The sequence below is a fragment of the Cherax quadricarinatus genome, chromosome 79, assembly GCF_038502225.1.
Source record: "Cherax quadricarinatus isolate ZL_2023a chromosome 79, ASM3850222v1, whole genome shotgun sequence".
NCBI classification, from domain to species: Eukaryota; Metazoa; Arthropoda; class Malacostraca; order Decapoda; family Parastacidae; genus Cherax; species Cherax quadricarinatus.
Window position 1 is genome coordinate 5,454,649 of NC_091370.1, and position 16,252 is coordinate 5,470,900.

Sequence of the window (16,252 nt, forward strand, 5' to 3'; positions counted from 1 at the left end):
TATAAATGAGAATATCTTAATTTGTCATAATAACAAAGAGCCAATTGTGATAAATTGGTTAAATATGAGAAATGTTTTCTAGGGTTGAACTTATCTTGCAGGTAAATTTTTTGGAATCTGTCAAACCAACCAATTTTATGGCTCGTAGTAGTTATGGGGAAGTGTTGTACTACTTGCAGCCAATGTATTTATTTTGTGGAATAGATCTACAGTTTTATATATAATTACATTTCAGGTGGAATCTTGTCCAAAATTACCACTACACCTCCTAGGTCACTTTAGGTGTGTTTCCAGAGACAAAGAAGAATCTGACGAAACATCAGGAGATGAATCTTCTGCTCAGAAGAATCCAAAAGTCACACAAGTTTCTTCAGCAGGTAGAACAGTGGAAGCTTCCACCTCCGCTGCAGCAAAAGTGAGTAGTGCTCCTTACACACAGTCGGTTTCAGCCACAGCTGGCTCATACAGCTCATATCTCTCAAAACGCTCATCACTAACTGTGCATGCCCAGAAGCCAACACCAAGCCACCAAGAAAGTGTCACTGCTATAGATAAAAATTCAAACTCAGGGTCAGCCTCTATGATGCCACCACCAGAGAACAGATCCTCTGATAAGAGCTCTGGTGAAGTAAAATCAGATGTCTTTGATCAGTCTTTAGATAATATATATTCTTTTGCACCTGGTTGGGCTTCTATGTCCATGTCTGATACAGATGGCAAAACTGAAAGCAAAATGCAAAATGACAACACAGGTAAGATTTATTATAAATTTAAAAAGACTACCTTTATGTCTGTGCAAGATTTTCATGAAGAGAAGAGCTCAGATTCTTCCAGACAGCTTTATCAGAGAAGGAGTTCTTCATATTCTCAAGGAGAAGCATCACACAGTAATCTTTATTCATCTTGGAGTTCTTGGAACCACCAGCCACGTCCTCCCCACAGATATAGTTTCAAACAGTCAGATCAACAAAGATCTAATTTTCAACAACCTACTAACTCCCAAGGAAATTTCACTAAGACCACACGTGCAGAAAATCACTATTCAGTGTCTGACAAAAACTCGGATGGATGGCATCAAGGAGAACGAAAAATTAGATTTAGCGATCATACTGAATTGCTTGGGACACCCCAAGACAGTAACTGACCACAGATGCTCCATTTTTTCAAGAAAAAAACTACAGTTTGGGTAAGAACTACTGTGAGTATATTTGTAAATTTTACATGTAATCATTGCTGCAGAAAATATTATGTACATTCTATTAATATCAAAATTTTTGCACTATTCTAACATCAAAATTATTTTTATACACAAAAAAGAGGGTTTGTCATCCTTAACCCTTTGACTGTCGCAACCCCCAATCCTGAGGTGTCTCCTGGTGTCGCAAAATTTAAAAAAAAAATTATTTTTTCTTATGAAATGATAGAGAATCTTTTCCCGATTGAAATGACACCAAAAAAACGAAATTTGATGGAAAACTGACGGAATTATGCTCTCGCGAAGTTAGCAACCTCGGCGCTGTTTACAAATCGGCGATTTCGCCCACTTTGAGCCCTATTTTCGGCTAATTCCATTGTTCCAGTCGCCCAAACTCATAACTATTTCTTTAGAACTCCATTTTTTCTATCGGTTGAGTACAAGAAACTGCCCATTTACCGATTTCAACTACCTAATAATGTGGTCAGAAATTTGCAATTTGGCCAATTTCACAAAAACTAAAAAATATGACAGTTTCAAAATAAGGTCCAGAATGAACAATACAGACATTCCTGGCTCTAAAATAACATTTTCTTTGCTCATCAGTCATGTCTCCAGGCCCCTCTGATATTACTCTTGCTTTCTATTTTGAATTTTTATTCAAACAAAAAATAGAAGACTTACTATTATGCAGACTAATGCAATACTGTAATAATTATATAAATAACATCAACCCATTCATGACTGCATATTAGAATGGCTAGTTGGACATTTATTGGACAATGGCATCATTTGTTTACTTTTGAACATTGGCAAAAATCAAACATTTCCCCTATTTTGAGCTCCATTTCTAGGTTCTTTTTATAGTAAAATCAATCAAAATCACCTCTATTTCTATAATATGTTTTCCATTCTATCAAATGAGATCAAGAAAACAAGAATACAACCATAAATACTATACGAAAATAGACCACAAAGTCGGCATTTTAATTAAAAAAAACGGTCGGAGTTTTTTTTTTCTCATTATGCACTGTGTGCTCCAGGATTTTTTTTATATGGTGCACACTGACCACACAGACCCATTCTCTCACATGTGGGCCTACCAGCTTTCTCCTGCTTGATTTGAAGCCGCTAGAATTTATGAGTATATATACGTCAAACACGGTACCTCGTAAGACGTATATACATGTATACGGCCGTGACAGTCAAAGGGTTAAGTAAAACCTGATAATCCTCTGCATAATTCAGTTTTGTTATGCTGTATTTTTTGGGTTTTATTCTAGTTAATTCTCTGTAATATGTTATATATTTACCATACATTTTTTAATTTTTTTTATTCTGCTAGTGTTACTGTGTGTAGTACATACAAGTGTCATTTATTCATAAAGCATTATATAATTATTTGTTTGAGCATATAAATACGTGCATTGTGTTATCTTCCTCCAGGGATGCATCAGTGGCTGGAATTTCATTGAGATATTTTTAATTTACACATGCTATTGTAGTTAAAGAGGAATTACAGTTTTTTCAATCAGTGTTTGCATGAATAATAATACTAATAATGATAATAATAATGGATAGAAGGCAGTTGAATGAATGATGGTGAATGTGCTTATTTTCTTTGGCCTACCCTGCCTTGGCAGGAAACAGCCGTTGAGTTTTAAAATAATAATAATCGTGATAATAATTATATAAAATTATCTTTGCACTTCTGGCAAGACTGCTGTTACACAGATAACCCGTGTATTGGAGAATAAAACTGATAACGATGTTTTGGTCCGACTTGGACTATTAATTAGTCAATAGTTAATGGTCCAAGTCATTCTATGTGCAGGTTATTTGTGTATTGTCCAAGTCATGGTATTGTGTCTTTTTATTCTTCATGACAGCTGTTGAATAAGTGATGGTGAAGGTGTTTCCTTCTTTGGGTAACTACCATGGTGGGAGCAGCCAATGTGGTGCTAATAATAGTGATAATAATAATAAAATTATACATATAAGAAAGCATGTAGAGTAAAATACTTAATTACAGTTGCCATCAGCTTAGTGGTGTACTGTTGCTTGAATCTCATTGCTAGTTCAGATACTGTTTCCTATTATACAATTATAACTTCAGTTTTTAACAGGATATTTTACTTTTTGAGAAACTTTAAAAATTCAGTTTTTAATAGCATAACATATTTTGGGGTAAACTATGAAAGTTCAGTTTTTTTAATAAAATAATTGATTTTCGTGGAATCTAAAAATTTGTTATTGAGCAAGTTATTTTATTTTTTTGAAACTTAAAAGAATTTTATAACTAAGATTTTCTGCATTTTTAGAATTGGTAAAGAGTTCCATATTTTTAGACCTTTTATTTGCATGGAGTTTCTGATTTGCAGTTTGGTTCATTTGCCACACATATGTTATATGTACAACAAAAAGGTAAGTTTTATTTATGTTTCAAAATTATTTTTTTTTCCCCAAGAGCTAAAACCAAAACATGGAAATAATTTCAGTTATCACCTGCATTAATATGTGAGTCTGGTTTAGTGCTTCTTTGTCAAATACTATAATTAGTCTCTTGGAGCCACTTTTTTATTTAAAAACACTGTGCGAATGTATACAGTAAACTCTTCTTTTTAAAGTTCCTCTTATGGCGCTGTGTAGTGTAACTAAATGGAAAAGTATATTCAAAATGTAACAGAATGTGGAAAGGTCTTCGTATCACATGCTATCCAGTCTGGAAGTACGTATTTTGTAATTGCATTTACTGAAAATCGCACTATATGGAGGAGCTGTATAACAGCTTACTGTAATTCTTTAGTTGAATTTGTTAGAGTTTATTTTCAGTTCCTGAACCTACCTCCTGTTTATATTTTAAATACTGGCCATCTCCCACTGAGGTAGGGTGATCCGAAAAAGAAACACTTTCACCATCATTCACACTATCACTGTCTTTCCAGAGGCGTGGACTGTGCAGGCACTGTACTTCCCACTTCTGGGACTCAAGTCTGGCTCAGTTTTATTACAAATATAGGGAAGGGGAATGGAAGGCAATCAGATTTGATCAATGGAAATGAGAGGATGGCTCCAGTTTTTGGATCAAGAACCCTTTGGCATAAAGGCAATATCCTCTTGAAAGGGTTAGTTTTGCCATGTGTATTTCACTACCTTTTTAGCAAAAAGGTTCCTTGAAGACAGGTTATCTTTGATGCTAATGAAAAGCTCTTGATACAAGGAATTGGAGCTACCCTCCATTTCTTTGGGTCAAATCTGTTTCAGATTCCCCAGCCTATTAAGAGTGTTTAGTGCTTCCCACAAATATTAGTTCTTTCCATGTCTATTCCAGTCAATTTTTCCACCAGTGTTGCCTCTTCTTTGTACCAATGTTAGTGTAATTTTTCTCCATTCCATTGTTCTGTTTCTTCAGTTTCTGTCTTTGAAATGGATTTTGACAGACTTCTCAAACTAGTCATTTCCCTGAGCATTTCTATGTTAGTACTATGACTAATGTTACTATGATGTAGGGATTCAGGGAAACTCATTAGCTGGACTTGAGTCCTGGAGGTGGCAAGTACAATGCCTACACCTCTAAAGGAGGAGTTTGGGATATTTGCTATTTGGAGGGACATACATGTACTATCATTTCTACATGCCTCTGGCAAGACAGTAATAGTGGGAATGATGGTGAAAGTGCTTCTTTTTTGGGTCATCCTGCCTCAGTGGGAGATGGCCAGCATGTTAAAAAAAAATATATGTCTTCCTCTTCATCTCTGTAACTTCAGATTCTTGGTCGTTACTCTTGCGCTTACACTGTAACTCAGGTCTTACATTTGTCCTCTAGCAGTGTGCAGAACACTAGTTTAAAACCACTTCCATTGTGTATATTCTGTATTATTTGTTTGTTCATCTCTCACTTTTGCCTGCTATGTATTTGTCTGCAGTTTTGTCATACAGTCAGTTTTCTGTCACCAGGCTGTTCTTTTTCAGTTAATATGAAGGCCCTTGCTTCTTTTTCTGATTCCTCATTTTTACCCACTGAAGGGAAGAGGTAATTGAATTTACTCTTCTTTCTACATTAAAAGCACCTCCATGGATAAACTGTTGTACCTTTTTGTCGTTTTCGTACTCTTGGTGGCTGCCATTGCCATTCCAAGAGAAAACACTTTCATAAAAGTATACCTCAGTGGTCCCCTAACTAAAATGTGCTGCTACTACTACTCTTCTTTCTTTATTTTCTTATCAAGCAAGGGTTCGAACACAGTGTCAGATACCTAAGCAAAACTGCTGGTCCTCTTATGCTTCTACTCTAGATGTCATTCTTTCTCTGATTACATTATGTAAAATGTGGTGAAAATTAATTGGCAAGTACTCACCTGATCTGTCAGAGTTAGTCAACCCCACTGATGTAAGAGAAGTAATATCTTGAGCAGGGTAATTTGCCTGGATTTTGATGAAGGAAAAGTCAGTCTTGTCTGCTAAGGAGCATAGTTTTGGAAAATGTACAAAATAGGGTCACTTATTAATTCAGAAACTTAATTTGAGTGACTTGTCAAATTAAGTGCTGGTCATACATCAAGGTATTCTTTCATTATTAGAAGATTTAAAATGTTATTGATATGGCAGCTGTAGGGATTTTATGTATCTTTCTGGTTTATCAATTTAATTAGAACCTAACAATATAACATAAAACCATGTGATAAATCCAAATTAAAAGGGGTTTCAGTAAAACGTTTATATTAGAATACAGTAAAGTATATATACAGAATATATATCTGTAGAAAGGGTATAGTATAAGAAAGTGCTATACATCTTTCATTAGGTGTTTATTTTGGAATACAATAATATAATTACACATTTGGTAAAGCAACACATTAAAATCCCAACATTGAAACTGTAAGAAGGAAGCTGAGACTGATGGCAATGACTTGCTCAAATGCATTTACCATTACAATTCATATTTCCATAGTGTTAACAATGGTACTTACCAGATTACAATGCTTTGCTTTTGTAATGTTAAAGAAATTAGAACAATTATACATACATGACAAATTTATTGGAACTTAGCATTTATTGCAGTTTGATAATGCAACATGAAAAATTATTGGCTTTGAATGTGAAGAGAATTTCTTATATGTTCTGCATTTTATTTATGTACTACAAGTATACATACAATATTTTAGGCCCCTGAAGGAAAGTGCCTTGATGCTGGTGAAGGCTTTTTGATCCAAGGAATTGAATTTGTCCTGATCCTTCCTTGGATCAATCCTGAATGCCTCCCATTTCTTAGGTGCTGTATAACCCCTATGGGTTTAGTGCTCCCTGATTAAAATGAAATGGATTATTACATAAAACACTGCTTAAACCTTTAGTTTTTTATTTTTTTTTTATGTTAACTCCAAGTTTTTTTTAATATCTGTTGTAAGTTCTATTATATTCTTTGCAAATTTATTTAAGACCAATTAATGTAGATGGTAAGACAATAGTAATTAATTATGTGTACTCTTAATAACCCAAATGACATGTTTAATACCCGTGTGAGGGACAGGCAGCACTTGGTTTACCCAGGACCCATTGTGTAGTTGATAAACTTTAAATTTAATGACACCACCAGCTGTGACATCTTGTTTCATCCAGGAAGTGACCTACAACACCACCTATTTGCTGCTAGGTGAACAGGCACAGCTGGTATAAGTAGACTTGTTCTCATGTCAAGCCTTATCTGGGGTTTGAACCTGGGATCTCTCAGGTGTAGCTACTGCTATTAGTACATACTGTGTTACAGGTCACCCTGAGCTAAGGTCAGTATACATAGTAAATGCAAATTATAGTGCATAAAACTAAATAATGAGGTGAATTATGTACAAATATGATAAAAATGACTACAACCATTAATCACATTGCTTTTGATACATATTACATATAGCATAATGATATTACAACTGTTAACTAAGATAAAAATTATTAGAAGGAATTAGCAATAAATGCATTTCCAAGTCAGAAATTGTTGAAAGAAGCTATAGTAGTAATAAATGTTTATACAAGCAAATACAATTTTAAGGTAATAGATATTCAGTTCGTCAGGTTTCATGACTTAAGCAACAATAAAACATATGCCATTAATCATACAAGTGCCAGCTAAATAGGGCTCAGTGGTACACTTATAAGCGATTCTACACTCCTAAATAATTTATTATGCTGTCACTGTTAATAGGTACTTTTTGAACAATAGGCTAGAACTGATGTAGGCTACAATGTGGACAATTGGTAAATGAGGAAAAATTACTTTGCTTGCCAAAACTACATGATCTCATGGTTTGTTTGAACAGCCACAGGGCAGCTTAAGAGTTACCAAAAAGAATTCTACCCTTGTCATTCAGAAATTCAAAACCCATCTTTTCAGAATAAAGCCAAACTGCTGTTCAAATTTAAATTGATGTCTGCAATTATTGATAGCAACTGAAGTACCTAAGTCAGCTGATGTCATCTATCTTTGAGAGGTTTTCAGAGTTTTCCTACTCATGCACCCTGGACCAAGCTTGGTTGATGTTTACCTGGTCAACAATGCTGTTGCTGCTGGCCACTGGTTCACATATCCATCAGGACCTAGTTCATCTGGCACTTGACAAAGGTACTTGTCGAATTTCCTCTTGAAGACCTCTTCACTGGTTCTGGCAATATTTCTGATATCTGCAGGTAGCAGGTTAAATAGTCTAGGCCTCGAAATGTTGATACAGTGTTCTTTTATTGTGCACATGGCATCCATACTTTTCACTGGGTTTATTTTACATTTTCTCTCACTCCAGAAAGCTACTTTATTGTGTATATATTGATGAACACTCATACAGTGTATTTGGCTGCAAAGATCACATAGGCACAAACACTTTTGGGTCACCCTGCCTCAGTGGAAGACAGTTTGTTTAAAAAAAAAATGTATAATAATGTAAAGATGGCAGCCAGCCCTGCAAGGTTCGTTCACTATACAGCACATGAGAGTGGCACAGTAACAACAGGAACATTTTTCATTATAAGTTACAGCATTTGTACTATGCATAATGTTACACATATACAATAGCTCTCCACTTCTCCCAAAGCTTCAGAATTTGTTTATTAAACATTTTACTGATGGGTAATTAGCAAGTACATTTGATTATTTGTGGGTTTTTCTTCTTAGTGCACATTTTCTTTGGGCTTGGCACACGACCCCAAAATTGAAAACTAACATTAGAATTTTGTTGAGAATGTTTTCATTCAATTTCCCATGCCTAAATCTCTTTTCACATCATTTTTAATGAAAATGCAAAAGCTCAGAGAGACCATCTGAACACAGCACACTTTGCAAGACAGAGACTGAAGGAATAATGGTGGTGTTTCCTCTCTCTTGGGTCACCCCTGTCATGATGGGGGATGGCCAATGTGTTAAGAAAACAAAAACGAACATTATCGTGGCTTGATTGGTAGCATCCTCAACTCACACTGAGGGTGTGGGATTGACCCTCAGCATGGGTGAAATGTTGGGCATGTTGTCCTATTACCCGATGTCCCTGTTTACCTAGTAGTAAATAGGTACCTGGGTGTTAGGTTACTTGTGGGTTGCATCCTGGGGAATAAGATTAATCCAAGTTGCCTGAAATGCTCTGCATAATCAGGGGCTGTCTATATGTGTAGTATACCAGTGATGTCAGATGGGTCTGTATTAGTTGTATCATGTACTTGTAGAAATAAAAATTATAATTATTATTCTTACACCAAGTCTGAAACAAAATTTATATTCACACAATTTTGTATTTGCAGATTTTAGATTCACAATAACCTCTTGGATCATAACCCCTTCCTTTCTTCCCATCTCTTGCAAAGATGGGGAGGGGAGGGCCAACTCTGTATACCCACAGAGAAAAATTAAGCCCATTGGGAACTGAAGGGAAACCATGTATGATCCAAGTAAGGGGAGTGGAGTTTAGTTTGTTTCTTGGATCAAGAACCCTTCAGCACGAAGGCACTTTTTCCCCCTTGAAGGGTATTCATGATACTGTTCTTCATTCACATTCATTACTGAATTACACCATCAATACTAACAGCTCTCTGAGATAAACTTATGAATCACTTGGAGCATTGTATTTTTTATGGACACATTGAGTATCAGAGCTAGTTTAGAACTAGATTTTAGGCAGTGTTTTCCTTGAGTGTCAATTGACTTTTGTGTCACTGCATTTGTTAAAGGGCTTGTCAGTGTATTTAGGAACAAAGTTAAATGAATGTGTTTGACATTTAGCATGCATTTTCTAATTCACAATTATTTTTCTCTCTTTTTCTTGAAAAGAAAACTTGATCATGGTATGTTTCACTAACACTAAAGAACACTTGTATAGTGTCAGTGTTTGGTATAATTTTAAGTTGGATTGTTGTACAAAACATTATGCCTATTATTGTTGAAAAGTTGAATTGGAATTTGAAAAACTACATCCTACACTGTACCTTTATAGATCTAACACAAGATTACTCAAGTTTTCCCAATATTGTTTTTTCTTTTTTTCTGATTCAGATCTAAACATTTTTGAATAATGGAAGGCTACTCAATACACTTATAATGAATTCTAACAAAACACAAGGAGGTGGCTCTTGGTGTATACTGGTATATGTTGTCATTACTGTAGATGTTATTGAGTAGGAGTCCAAAAATGCATTGTGTAACAATTTTGTCAACCATAATGCATCAGCTACATTAAAATTTCATCAGCCATAATGAATCTATCAAACTAAAGAATTATTGAGGCAGCCACTATTGGCACTGTACCAAAACAAGAGGTTTAACATATTTTTTTTGGCTTTGTGTACCGTCAGGTAGGTCTATGTTGAGACATGCTTCTACGTGGAACATAATACACTCACTCTGCTATTTGAATCCTGGTTTTTAGAACATTTTAATTATCTTAGTGTTAAAACCATTTTATGGTTTTATTTTTATTAGATGATGGAATTCTCCCAATTAAAAATACAGTACTGGTTTAATTTAGCCCTGGACACACCTCTGACTTTGACTTTGAGAGTTTTCTTACAAATAGTTAATAAATTTTTATCCCCTTGGCTTAATGTAATACCTTATAAAACACAATTAAAGCTGTAATATTCATAACTCTGGACAGCAATATTTAATAATGAAGGTAGTGCAAGTAAAGAGAAATTTGAACCTTATAACCAAACATAAAAACCCATAATAACTTATGAATCACTCATAAATGTTGAATAGGTGTTTTAAAACACCATATAATATTCAGTAGTGTTAAAATATATAATTTATAAAACAATAACTAAAAATCAATAAAACTGCACATGTTAAATAAATGCCAGGTAATCTTGCCTTAAAATGATCACAACAAAATTATTACCTTGATGAAAAAGTGTACAAATATACTTAGCTGAGAAATGTTTATTCCAAGCTTAAATTATTATATGTGAACTCTAGGGTCACCCTTTCCTCTAAGACATTTATGTCTATATATATATATGTACAGAATCAATATTTTTACATAAACTTACAGATGAGGTTTATTTTAATATGGTGAAATTGGAGGTTGCAATTTGGAATACATAGAGAGAGACTAGTGGAAGAGAATTAGATGAACATGTCAGAAAGCAAAGATCCACTTTGTCTGAAGGCTAACTTGCTGTACTGAGTGTAGCTGTGGGTGAAGATCCCAAAGATGGAGCTGAAAGTACAAAAGCAGACAAGAATTGAACTAAATAGTGACTAAAGAGACAAAAAGTAAATATTCAGCAATAAAGTACTGAAGAAGAATGACTAAGACCATAAGCATTTAAAAAAATAGAGGTTAAGTTATGATTGGTGAACCCAAGAACTATCCAACAGGAGACATAAGTGCTTAGGATAAGTAGAAGCTGCTGATGCAGTAGGCACAGGAGGGTTATCACAGTCTGTTATTAGGGGGCAGTGGAAGGGAAATTCAGCTTATTACCGCTTGATTTTCCCCTTTCCAGTTAATTTCTTCCAGAATCCTATTTTCTTATCATCTTTTGGTGTGTCCTTTGTTTCTATCAAATCCTCCTTGCTGAGAGCCTTCTTTGGGGATTCACGTGAGGGGGAACCATTGCCTGAGTCATCATCTTTAATTACATCATTGGGTTCTTTGTTTTTGTTATTCTTCATTATATCTCTATAGCCTAGGATTCCCTTACGATCTTTTTTGTCCTTGTCCTTTGGTGATTCGTCTTTAAGCATATCAAGAAAATTATGTTCCGATTTTGAGAGCCTGCTCTTAGAGAATGTAAGATTACGGATATCTATGTTGTTTTTCTTTTCTGGGGTCATGCGGTTAGGGTCCTGCTGAAACTCTCCTGGATCCTCAACAAAGGCCTGCTGGAGATCCCGCATCATTTTTTTACGAATCGTCTTCTTCATAGAGAGATGACGCTCAATATGACGCATGTCCTTCTCGTACTCCCCCTTACGACTGGGTCTCTCCGATGACTTGTCATTTTCCTGCTTTTCCTTTCCCTTTCTGTCATCTTGATTTTCTTTTTCTTGATTTTCATTTCCTTGGTTCTCCTTACCTTGGCTCTTCTTCTTCTTCTTCCTCTTGGAAGCACTACCGCTCCCAGGATCATCATCATTTAAATAGTCAAAGTACTTGGAGATATTAGCCTCATCTTCATCACTCGACCCAACAGACACTGCAGAATCATTGCCAGGATTTTTCTGTGTCAAGTCTGCATCCTTCACTTGAACTGCAACCTGTTGTGACAGAGAAAGAATTAACCCTACAGTACATCATAATATTTCTACACATTAGAGTTGAGCAAACAAAAACACTGAACTTTTCTCATTTATACTGAAAGCACCCCTCAAGGAAGGTTCCTTGATGTTGGTGAGGGGCTCTTGATTTAGGGAATTGGATCTGTGCTCCAGTTCCCCAAATTAAGCCTGAATGCCTTCCACATACCCCCCCAGGCGCTGTATAATCCTCCGGGTTTAGCGCTTCCCCCTTGATTGTAATAATAATAATACTGAAAGCAGTGCCAAATAAAAAAAAAAGCTACTAGACATGATACATTATATTTGTGTGTATTTGTACATAAAAAATCCTCCCTTAAAGGGTGCTTGATGCTAGAGTTGACTCTGGAGCCAAGTAACTGGACCTATCCTCCCTTCCCTTGGATTAAACTTGACTGCCTCTCATTTCTCCACATAAATGTAATACATAACATAAAGTTGGTGAGGGGTTCTTGATCTAAGGAATTGAGCCAATGCTCTAATTCCTTGAATCAAGCCTGAAAGCCTTCCATTCCCCAAGACACTGTATGACCTCTGTAGGCTCAGTGCTCCCCACTGAATGTAAGAATAATAATACAGTACGTGTATATAAAACCTAAAATGAACACTACATGCCTTTTAATTCAATTAAATGTTCACAAATTGTTAATATATCATGTGATGAAAATGATACATTAGTAAGATTTGTATAGGAAGGGTTAGAACAGGCAACCTGGTAAGTGGAGAGGTAGATAAGAACACACTAAACATGTTCCCAGATAAGATGTATAATTGATAGATAAGCCTCTTATCTACCTGATGATTACTCTGCTAGACAAGTTTGAAAATCTCATTTCCCATGCTCCTCTTGTTCAATCAACCAATCAAATTTTATTTCTTTGCAAGTAGTACATTGAGATTAGGTATTTACAATAAGGAGTTGCAGTGCAAAGAGAGCCTCTATCATGCCTAGGCATTATGAGCAGACTTAATTTAATGGCTTACTCACTACTTAATACTAAAGAAATTAATCATAGTTTAAGTTGTACAATAGTTCTATTAATTAAATCAATGAGCCATACTGCTTTTTTTTTTCAGCCTGCATCTTTGTTACAGTATATTCACTAGCGAGTTCAAATAAGTCTGTTAAGGCCAAAGAAATTAAATAAATAAAATGAGCCTTCCGTCCAAACCACTGAAAGAATAAATGAACTAAGTAAGTATCCCTCAACTATAAGGATCAAGTCTATCCAACAAAACCCCTCAAGGAAGGTTCCTTGATGTTGGTGAGGGGCTCTTGATTTAGGGAATTGGATCTGTGCTCCAGTTCCCCGAATTAAGCCTGAATGCCTTCCACATCCCCCCCCCCCAGGCGCTGTATAATCCTCCGGGTTTAGCGCTTCCCCCTTGATTATAATAATAATATCCAACTTCCACGACCAAGTAAGTGATTATGGACCTCGCTGAAAGTTATCCCATCTCTATGCCTATCCCAACTAATTCTACAGAGGTAATTTAGGTAATAAATTTGTTGTGAAACAAAGCAGGAACCAAAGCTAATATACTACTACCATTCACATATGTGTACATATAAGGAAGCTGCTCATGTGCTACCATCTATCATTGCAAAATTGTTAAGCATGTCTATAGAAACTAAAACTTTCCCTAATATACAGTAGAGTACTTAAACTGTTAAAAGTTACACTCAACAGATAACTACAAGCCAATTTCTGGCTTGCTATTATTTTATAAAATTTAAAACAACTATGCAAATAAATGTACACAGAAGTGCATACATAATATTCTTAACTTTTACCAGTTTGATATCAGGAGTAATAAAAATAACTGACTCGGTCTAGTCATCTAAAAGCATAAAGCAATATTTAATGAGTCTATTGATCTAAGAAAAACTTTTGAAACAGTGGACCACAACATCATGCTGCTTAAATTAGAATGTTATGGAGTCAGAGGACAGGCCTGTCCAGGCCAGGGTCTCACAAAGTGCTACCTTACCGCTGACACATCAACATGACAATACTTTTATCCTCTCCACTCCTGGCTACTCAACTCCAGCAACACCCTCTACCCTATAGTGCTGTATGACCCTAGTGATTTTGATTAATAATAATAATACTTCAACAAATAGACTATTACTTACTAGGGGTGCCACAGGGCAGTGTCCTAAGCTCTCTTATTTCTGATCCCATGTATCACAAATCTTCCATATGAGGATAGACTGAGGGCTCTGAATCTGCACTCTCTAGTAAGGCGTAGAATTAGGGATGATATGATTGAGGTGTATAAATGGAAGACAGGAATAAATAAAGGGGATGTCAATAACGTGCTGAAAATATCTAGCAACAATGGTTTTAAGTTGGTTGCCCATGGCTAACCAGCACCATTCTGAAATCCATTGACAAGAAACACCAATATGAAAAGCAATATAGACAGGGCTTAATACACAAAGATATTCTTAAACACTATTCATCAGCTCTCACCAAAGTAATAAAGAAAGCCAAACAACTATACTACTCCAGTAGATTCACAGACACTAGAGATATAAAAAAGACCTGGAAAACACTCTCTCAGATTCTAGGGACCCACATACTGAGAAAAACCAAGAATATTGTCCTAACTAAACCTAATGAAACACCACTACATCCCAATGACACAGCTAACAAGATAAACGACTTCTTCTCAACCATAGGATCTAATCTCGCCAGTAAAATCCCACATACCAATGCCCATGCCAGGGACTACCTAGATGGGAATTTCCCTAATTCCTTCTATCTTGCACCAACTGAGCCCACAGAAGTCACCGAGATTATAGTCACTTAAAAATAACTCGGGGAATCTGTCTCATGTCCCACCATTACTGTACAAGCGAGCGGCCCATGTCCTTTCGCATGCTATTTCATTACTTTTTAACAAGTCACTAGAGACTAGCACCTTCCCGAAACTACTCAAGATGGCAAGAGTTACACCAATACATAAAGGTGGTGACCCTACAGACTTAAACAACTATAGGCCAATATCTAACTTACCATTGCTATCCAAAATCTTTGAGAAACTCGTGCACAGGAGACTGTATTCATTTATAACGGCTCAAAACATACTCAACCCCTGCCAATTTGGATTCAGGAAAAATAAAAGCACTAATGATGCAATCATAAAAATGCTAGATCTGCTTCACACAGCATTGGAAAATAAGGAATATCCACTAGGAATTTTTATTGACCTAAGAAAAGCTTTTGACACAGTAGACCACGACATCCTACTCCACAAACTTGATCATTACGGTATAAGAGGCCATGCGCTTGCTTATTTCAAATCTTACATTACTAATAGGTATCAGTATGTCACCATTAAAGACACAGGGAGACACTGGTCAGAGAAATAGCAAGCATCGAACTTAAGCTAAAAGAATCCTTTAGGAGTCAGGAATCGCGGGAAGAACTAAAAGCTATAAATGAAATCGAAAGAAACCCAAAGTATTTCTTCTCCTATGCCAAATCAAAATCGAGAACAACGCCCAGTATTGGGCCCCTACTTAAACAAGATGGGTCCTACACAGATGACAGCAAGGAAATGAGTGAGCTACTCAAGTCCCAATATGACTCAGTTTTTAGCAAGCCGCTAACCAGACAGAGTCGAAGATCAAAATGAATTTTTTATGAGAGAGCCACAAAATTTGATTAACACAAGCCTATCCGATGTTATCCTGACGCCAAATGACTTCGAACAGGCGATAAATGACATGCCCATGCACTCTGCCCCAGGGCCAGACTCATGGAACTCTGTGTTCATCAAGAACTGCAAGAAGCCCCTATCACGAGCCTTTTCCATCCTATGGAGAGGGAGCATGGACACGGGGGTCGTCCCTCAGTTACTAAAAACAACAGACATAGCCCCACTCCACAAAGGGGGCAGTAAAGCAACAGCAAAGAACTACAGACCAATAGCACTAACATCCCATATCATAAAAATCTTTGAAAGGGTCCTAAGAAGCAAGATCACCACCCATCTAGAAACCCATCAGTTACACAACCCAGGGCAACATGGGTTTAGAACAGGTCGCTCCTGTCTGTCTCAACTACTGGATCACTGCGACAAGGTCCTAAATGCACTAGAAGACAAAAAGAATGCAGATGTAATATATACAGACTTTGCAAAAGCCTTCGACAAGTGTGACCATGGCGTAATAGCGCACAAAATGCGCGCTAAAGGAATAACAGGAAAAGTCGGTCGATGGATCTATAATTTCCTCACTAACAGAACACAGAGAGTAGTCGTCAACAGAGTAAAGT

General features: G+C 36.2%; 2 protein-coding genes across 6 annotated transcripts in view; one reads left to right on the forward strand and one right to left on the reverse strand.

Annotated features, from left to right (window-relative positions):
* Positions 1–6,495, forward strand: part of LOC128702751 (putative uncharacterized protein MYH16) — a 64,186-nt gene extending 57,691 nt beyond the window's left edge. For all 3 annotated transcript variants that reach the window (XM_070101841.1, XM_070101839.1, XM_070101840.1), the window contains one exon: positions 236–6,495. In XM_070101841.1, coding sequence (XP_069957942.1) covers positions 236–1,144 — 909 coding nt within the window. In that variant the 3' untranslated portion in view covers positions 1,145–6,495. The remainder of the gene's footprint in view (positions 1–235) is intronic.
* The window catches only part of LOC128702750 (cylicin-1), a 244,931-nt gene continuing 234,665 nt past the window's right edge, over positions 5,987–16,252 (reverse strand). For all 3 annotated transcript variants that reach the window (XM_070101846.1, XM_070101845.1, XM_070101847.1), the window contains one exon: positions 5,987–11,927. In XM_070101846.1, the coding sequence (XP_069957947.1) occupies positions 11,148–11,927 (780 nt within the window). In that variant the 3' untranslated portion in view covers positions 5,987–11,147. The remainder of the gene's footprint in view (positions 11,928–16,252) is intronic.